The sequence below is a fragment of the Musa acuminata genome, chromosome BXJ3-6 (assembly GCF_036884655.1).
Source record: "Musa acuminata AAA Group cultivar baxijiao chromosome BXJ3-6, Cavendish_Baxijiao_AAA, whole genome shotgun sequence".
NCBI lineage: Eukaryota > Viridiplantae > Streptophyta > Magnoliopsida > Zingiberales > Musaceae > Musa > Musa acuminata.
The window spans coordinates 28,738,097-28,746,368 of NC_088354.1; the positions used below are offsets into that span (position 1 = coordinate 28,738,097).

Below are 8,272 nucleotides of genomic sequence, written 5' to 3' on the forward strand. Positions count from 1 at the left end.
GCTTCTCTCTCTCTCTCTCTCTCTCTCTCTCTCTCTCTCTCTCTCTCTCTTTTCCTTTTTTTTTTTTTTCTTTAATGCAGGAGGTTGGGAAGCCTTCGGAAGAACTAGTGGTAGTAAGCATTGCACCTTTCTCTTCTTTTTATTTTTGAGGCACAAGGATGTCGGCAAGTATCCAATTTATTCTACTTGTCTGATATACTGCATAAATGCACAAGTCACCAGTCAAAAAAGGAAGAATAGTTAGCGTTTGATGCTATCAAGGAGATCTATGGAATGAGTTGAGAAAGTCTAAGCATAGGAAAATGGCATAACTTGCAACCAATGGAAGGAGTTGACAAGTATAATAAGCATAGGAAAATAACATAATTTGCAACCAAAAGATACTCCATGGAGTCCATCTTGGTTTTATAATGTTCATCCAACTTTCTTTACTCAATCACTTTACATTTACCTTGATAGCTCTTTAGGCTTCTAATGCAAGCTTAATCATAATCTGATTAGTATTACTACATAAGCGATAGATCTCAAATTTAAATACATGTGTGAATATAATTTTTTTATAAAAAATTCATGATCATAAATCTCTCTTTGTGACCTTTTTTTTTTTTCTTTTAATGTGTAGCTAATCAAGACCTTAAAACTTCTATTAAAAATTAAATTGAAGAGAAAGGGTATATGAGAGGAAAGAAAGAGGAAAGAGAGTAAGTAGCAAACAAGTCGAGGTTCATGTTCTCTTTCTTTGACCATTTCTACTGGACGAAGTACTAAGCTTACTATGAGTTTGACCCTTCACCAACAATATGACCTCCAAGGACTGTGATTAGCAGGGAAGGTCGGCAAGAAGGGTCGGCCTGTGGGTTTTAGGTCAGCAGGCGGGTCTCCGTCAGGCTCAAAGGTGTTGATGACCTTTTGATGGGAGACAAATGCATGACGAGTGTCTCACACTCACGCTAGCTTGTGGAAAAGGATTGAAGGCATGTGAGGTGACACCATCATCCAACAAGGACCGCTTCAGTCTCCACTGTGATGCTATCACCTCCACCTGTAGCAGCTGTCTTTAAAGGATATCTTTGCGCCACCTCACCCGCCCCTTGCATTCAGACACCGTACCCGGGGACTCCTTCGAGAACACGAAGAGAGACAGAGAGAGAGATAGAGAAAGTGTGTGTGTGTCAGTGAAGGTGAAGCTAGGCAACAGAGTACAGAGAAGTAGTCTCTGTCCGATGGCAGTGCCTATTGGTGGGGTGCATTTTTTTTTCTGAGGGGGAGAAGGTTTCAAAGTCAGAGTCAGAGTTCTCTATCATTCATGGAAGCTATGCTTAACTCTCGGTTGACAAAACTGTTCTTTCTTAGCATTTTGTGAATTAATCTTCCTGTACCTGCTCCCAAATCCAAGGCCAAAAAAGAAATAAATGAAAATGACCAAGAATAGAGAGAGAGACTTCTACTTGCATATGTATCTCTTTTTGTTGCTTTCTACCTAACAAAACAAAACCAACCATAGAAAACCACTGTCAAGAGGCTGCTAGGTTCCATATCACACATTTACCTCCTGATCTCCAAAGCATAAAAATCCTTCTTTCCTTCATTAGTTTGCTGTCTCTCCCCTTCCTCCCATTTGTACTGCCAAAATATCTTGTGTGAGTGGCATAGTGTGGTCTACGGTCGTGGCATTTTACCGAGTGGCATATTTTGCCGGATCAGAGGGAGTTTCATCAATAATGGGCAATTGCTGGTTCATTGGGAGTCCATCCAAATACAGAGTCTCTTCTACTGCAAAGTCAGGTCAGTTTCTTAAAATCCATGTAAGTTTGATTTTGGATTGAATAGAGTGAAGATTTGGAGCATCTGTTACTTTTAATTTCTTTCATAAGCAACTTGTTTCATGATGAGAAGCTTCCGTGATAGGATCCTGAGTCTAGGTCATCCCTCATACATTTTTCTGAGTTTGGTAGTTTTATGGTTCTCATTAGAGAGATTTGGAGCATGAAATTGTAGATTTCAAGGGTTTGTGTGTTATATTGTGATGGGAAACATGAACGAGTTTGCTTTTTATTTCAAACTAGCAAATTATGTTCAGGTAGAGAAATTTGCTGAAGACATGTCCCAGATAATTCCTTTTTGCTTTGGTTTAATCTTTTAATTCATGTTATGAATAGAGGAATCAGTAGCTGTGAGTATATGTATACATAAAGAATTTTTATTACAATCTCAAAACAATATTGTGAGCATATGTATACAAAAAGTTCTTTCATTACAAGCTCAGAACGATATTTTTCTCTTTTTTCATTAGAATCTCCAAAAGACCAGAGTCCTTCAGTGAAAGAAGAGCAAAAGAACGGCAGCAAGTTGCCCTCCAACCCAGAGGAAGTTGAGGATTTGCGAGGGAATACCGCGACAAACCCACTTATAGCGTTTACTTTCGATGAAGTTAAGACTATCACAGGAAATTTCAGGCAGGACTATGTTTTAGGTGGAGGGGGATTTGGTAGTGTTTATAAGGGATTCATCACTCGAGATCTCAGGGAGGGGCTTCAACCTCTTCAAGTAGCTGTGAAGGTCCATGATGGTGATAACAGTTTCCAGGGTCACAGAGAATGGCTGGTAATTGCTGTTGACTCTTTACTTGGTTTTCATCACTGTTAGTGAGTTCTGATGGACAACTGTAATGTTTGTAGGCTGAGGTTATATTTCTTGGGCAACTTTCTCACCCAAATTTGGTAAAATTGATTGGTTATTGCTGTGAAGATGAGCATCGAGTTCTGATATATGAATTCATGTCTCGGGGAAGTGTCGAATCCAATCTCTTCTCAAGTAAATCTCTGGAAAGTTTTCACCAATTGCTGTTAGTACTTTCAAACAACATAATAAGCAGATTAAGCACATGTTTGTACCATGAAATCTACCTTACTGCTCTGGGCCACTGATGACAAATCTCTCTTTTTTTCTTTGTTAGCAAACTCCAAATTTTGTTTTGATGCTTTGAGTGATATTAGTTAATGCTATTTCTTGCTCTATGTGCTTTTTTGACTTTGACTTGGTCAATTTCAATAATTTTTTTCTTGTCCTGTCCTATAGGAGTTTATTCAATTTTGGTATTTGATCTGGAACTCAACCTGCTACACATATTCCTGGGCCCCCGTCATAAAGAAGTCATTACAAGTCATTCGAATCCAACTTTAACTGTTTATGTTTTTCCTTGAGAAGTTTCATCAAGCTTTCCTGTCATATCAGTTTTCAGTGAGATCAGGTTCTCCTGAGCTATAGCAAAGATACTTGAACATTAATTTAGCTGCCTATGACACAAAAAGATGCTCCCCTCTGTCTTGATTCTTGAAGAGGGTAACAACCTAAAATCTGTAAAATAGAAATAAAAGGTCATTACAACTAAAAAATGCTGATGTTGAAACAGCTTTTGCTGCTTTTTTTCTTTTCTGAAAAAGCTGAATGAATTGAGGCTGGATCATGTTTTCTGGAAGAACTATCATGAAATAAAACATTTGGGTAACAAGAGGAAGTCATGTGTAAAGCTATTTGAGACTACCAAGGAGATACTTTCTTTACGCAGAAGGTCATTTCTTTTGGACCTTTTAAGTTTTGACACTGTGAGGAATCATTTGGAAATGAAGTTAAAATAAGATTATTTCTTTTTATAAGATAAAGGACATCTGGGAATGGAGGAAACTAGTAAATATTGATCATCATTTGCTATCCTAAAATTGGATATTGTGTTTTGTATATGGATCTGTTTATCCTAAAAATAAGATTATACTTTTGGTACTCTTTTGCTCACCCTCTGCCTCTATTTTTTCCTATGAAAATGTTTACATCTCACGTTATCTGATTGAACAGTGTTGCTCCCCCTTCCTTGGTCTATCAGAATGAAAATTGCATTAGGTGCCGCTAAAGGGCTTGCTTTTCTTCATGAAGCTGAAAAGCCTGTCATATTTCGTGATTTTAAGACGTCTAACATTTTGCTAGACCAGGTTAGTACATTGAACTTCGTATATTCATTTTTGCAGCAATAAAGCAGAATGTCATGGTTAGTAGGATATTGATCATGTAAAATCCATTGAACAATTTGTTACACCGATCCAAAAAATGCCCCTTACTCCCTAAAATATTGTACAGCCAGATAAATGTTCTGCCTGAAGACAAGAATTGATTGAAGTTCATCACCTAGATTTGTTCTTCCTAAGAAAGTTAAAGTAGTTCATGATTGTTTATTTATGAGAAATAATATCGATTGTTTGTTAACTAGAAAGAATATTTTTGTCTACTCAACAATATAGCAGAATGCCCTGCTTAGCAGGACATGTAAAACCCATTGAACAGTATGGTGCCCCAGTCCTAATGTATGTTCATCACTCCCTGTAATATCATACAACCATCGAGTTGTTTTGTCTGAATACAATACTTCATAGAAGTTCATCAAGTTGCTCTGCCTAAGAAATTTAAAGCAGTATACAAATATTTATTAACAAGAAAGAATAATGTTATCTGCGCTGTTCATCATTCGTTTAACTTTTCTACTATACTAGTATATTGCAGAAGCCATGTATAACATAGTTTCTCTCTGTTACTAGTTCTTTGATTTAGCAAAGAACTCTCTGTTACTAGTTCTTTGATTTAGCAAAGAAATGCTGTGTAATTGGTAACGTGTATTAAAAAGTGCAAAGCAGCACATTTATCTTTGATACAAATGCAAACCTAATAGATTTTCATTTTTTCCCTTATAAAAGCATAACATCAATCAATATAACTACTATAATATCTTATCTAAGGCTTCTACTTGTTACATTAATTAATCATACAGTATCTATGATTAGACTAGCCTGGGAGACTTGAGGCTGTTCTTAACAACATTGATTGGTTGCTACTGTTTGAACAAGTCCAAATCTTGCATTCTCTTCATGAAGGAAATTGAGCAGAAACTGATTTTCAATGAACCATCAACTAGTCGTTGCAATGGTCATATGCAAGGTTCACAATTTTGTGTACCGGTAGTACCAGACAAGGTCCAGACCAGCGATCCATACCGGTGTACAAAAATATTGGCACACCAGTACATACCGAGTTTTTCGAAAACCTCGAAAGCTGAAAAAATAAAAAATGAAATTACCAGGTATAGGGCTTGTACCTGGGCAATACGGGATGGTACAAGCCTTCCACCTGACTTTACAGTTCCTATACTAGGCATACCACCCGATTTACCCTAGTCTACATTCCATGGGGTCATTGGATCATAAATACTGCTCACACTGAATCGTACCAGCAGTATTGCAAACCTTAGTCATATGTTCGATGTTGGTGCTTGTGTTGGTAATTCAGAGGTAAATGTTTACATATATGTAACAGGCAATTTGTGGTGAAAACATCTCTATCTCTTTGCTGATCCCAGAAAAAGAAAGAAGAAAAAGATAGGAAATTGATTAACATGTTCTTCGAATTACTTTGGACCTCACAAACACTGTTAAAGTCCATAGTTAAAACCTTGTTTCTAGCATTGCAAGCATCTCTTCAGTTGACAGCTACATGCTACCACCATGGGTTGACACTTTCTCATTCCATTATCACTAAAAGATAGTTCTGCATATTATTCTACATATATCGAGCATTAGAATCTATACTTGTTGTTCTCTTTATAATTCATAGGACTACAACACAAAACTTTCTGATTTTGGGCTTGCAAAAGATGGACCAGTTGGTGATAAGTCTCATGTTTCTACTCGGGTAATGGGAACTCATGGATATGCAGCACCAGAGTATATTATGACAGGTAATGTGCAGACAGAACCTCAATGACTTTGTAAAGGGTGTTTTCCTCATTGATGCTCCTTGTTAATAATGATTTAAATGTCAATGTATTGTTTCAGTGAATTGCAAGTATACATGATCAAGTTTTATTATTTTGATGCACATTTACTCTATGTTCATAATGAAATGCACTCTTCTGCTTATGTTTATGGGACATGAAACTTTACTGTTTAGTATCCTACTAGATTTTATGTTGGAGATTACAATAAAATATGATTTATATATACATTAGATCCTAGTTAAATTTCACATTTGTCATCCCAATGAAGCTCATTTGTCCAAGCAATATGATGCCTAGTTAAGGAACATTGTGAAAAGAAGACAGATAATAGGAAGTTGAGGCAGATTTTTAGGCCACTGTTTCTGAATCATTGTAGTCTCAGGGCCATGAAGGAGTAAAAAAACAGGTGCAGATCCTCTTGTTTCATTATGCCGACCAATTTGCTATTACAAAGGAGTTTCATGTTGGAAATTGGTATTTCTTTCCTTTTGAATGATAAAATTTTGTAGATTTCTTTAGATCACAATGAGAATGGCATCAGATGGTCGGTAATGTTAACTGAATCACTTGAGAGAGAAGGTTGACAATGACTTCTTCAAACATTTAATAGGAAATGCCTATAATTCATATACTAGAATTGAATGAATAAATTAGTCTGTCAGATGGTGATTGGATATTGGCAAAAGTAGAATCTTGGGTCACAAAGAGTGATTTGATTTAGAAATATTAAGCACAGATTGAATGCTATATATGACACTGCAAATAAATGTTTTAGCTAGTACAAGTTTCACCTTGGATTGAATCTGATAGTCTGCTATCTTCTGCATTGTAGATACATATAATTGGGAAAGTTTTGGTTAGTTTAGGCCGACCTGATAAATTTCTCATTTCATTTAGGGCATCTGACTGCCATGAGCGATGTTTACAGCTTCGGAATCGTCCTCCTCGAGCTCCTAACTGGAAGGAAATCGCTAGACAAGACACGTCCAGTGCGACAACAGGCACTTGCCGACTGGGTGGCACCTCTGCTCTCTCAAAGGAAGAGAGTGCTCAACATTGTAGACCCCAGATTGGGAGGAGAGTACCCAGTAAAAGCTGTTCAGAAGATGGCAATGCTGGCTCACCACTGTCTCAACCGGAACCCCAAGGCAAGGCCTCTGATGAGAGACATCGTTGACTCCTTAGAACCTCTGCAAGAATCTGTTGAGTTCCCAAGTATCGGTTTCATTTATACTGTAGTATATGATTAGCTTGGGGAAAGTACTGGATGCGAGTTTTTGCTTAAAAAGATCGTTCAGTGTCTGTAACCTGAGGGCAAATTGTTGAACCAAAGATTTTGTCGTAGTCAGTTATTGACAGAGTTAAAGTCGTCAACAGAGGGGAATGGAAAAAGGATAGTGTTCATTTCAGAGATGAATGCATGATATGTATAGAGAATACTGGTTGTGTAATGTTAAATTTTGTAATACTAAATGTATATGCCACTTTTATAATGTGATGCATCCACATTGTATCATGCAGGCAAAAAGCACATGAAGGCAGCAGAGTCCAAAATGTATCTTGCCTCCTGAAAATTGAAGTGTTTTATCAATCATTCACTTTATTCTGTGTTGATATTAATCAGATCAGCTGGTTAATTGAATTAGATACTCACACAGTTATATTTTAGTTCAACATTCTTCCAAAACCAGCAGATAAAACAGTTAAAATCGGTAATATTCTTTTCTGATGGTAACATTGTTCAAAGGTACAGTGAACTTCCATACTGACATTATGGAAGTCAACAAGCTTTCATCAAAAACCTGATGTTTACCTGCTATCTGCTTTCACTAAAACCATCTGTAAATTACTTCAATTCACGAAAGTAAACACTAAAACAACACCAAAATTTAAGAAGGATGGAGTATTAAATGGAATATTTGTCTCACCTTCAAAGATTCCCCACCTCAAGCAATTGGCCCTCAGTTGCACAGTGGTCTCCAATGCAAGAAGCTGAGTATGGTCACTGACTGAGACAATTGATTCTGCTTGACATGTTGGGCACATAAGAGTCCTGGAAAGTGTCTTGTTATTGATTAAGATACACCAGGAAGGGCTGCCTGATTGGAATTCCTTCATGCTAATCCTTTTCATGGTTGCATAAAGACACAGTAGGAAGCTTCCAATGTTCCCTCATTGAGTATGATTTTTTATCTTGTCTCTTTCTTTCTTTTTTTCTTTGACTGATAATTGGAGTGCAACTATGTAAGGTGGGGCTTGATGCTTCAACTCTGAGCTTTGAACTTCGTCCAAAAAATATCAAGCCAGGGGACAAATTGCTCCTGCAAACTGCATATGTCAAAAATGTATATTTTCCTGGCACTTCACAGATATAAGTGCAAATAATGTACTTCTATACAAGGCTTGCAATTTCATATAGATCGATTCATATTTATCGGTATTTATTAAGCCGTG

At 37.0% G+C, this 8,272-nt stretch overlaps 1 protein-coding gene across 1 annotated transcript; it reads left to right on the forward strand.

Moving 5' to 3' along the window:
- Positions 1-1,411: 1,411 nt before the first annotated feature.
- On the forward strand, positions 1,412-7,311 carry LOC135641851 (probable serine/threonine-protein kinase PBL16). The gene is made up of 6 exons (XM_065157621.1): positions 1,412-1,785; positions 2,294-2,604; positions 2,679-2,814; positions 3,853-3,986; positions 5,656-5,779; positions 6,716-7,311. Exons 1-6 carry the CDS (start codon positions 1,722-1,724, stop codon positions 7,066-7,068), a joined length of 1,122 nt encoding a protein of 373 aa, XP_065013693.1. The 5' UTR covers positions 1,412-1,721; the 3' UTR covers positions 7,069-7,311.
- The last annotated feature ends 961 nt before the right edge of the window (positions 7,312-8,272 follow it).

What these genes read in the sequence shown, in the direction of transcription:
- LOC135641851 (XM_065157621.1), top strand. Translation starts at nt 1,722, where the DNA reads ATGGGCAATTGCTGGTTCATTGGGAGTCCATCCAAATACAGAGTCTCT. An exon ending in CTCTTCTACTGCAAAGTCAG is followed by an intron (nt 1,786 to 2,293) that starts GTCAGTTTCTTA and finishes TTTTTTCATTAG; the next exon opens with AATCTCCAAAAGACCAGAGT. An exon ending in AGGGTCACAGAGAATGGCTG is followed by an intron (nt 2,605 to 2,678) that starts GTAATTGCTGTT and finishes TAATGTTTGTAG; the next exon opens with GCTGAGGTTATATTTCTTGG.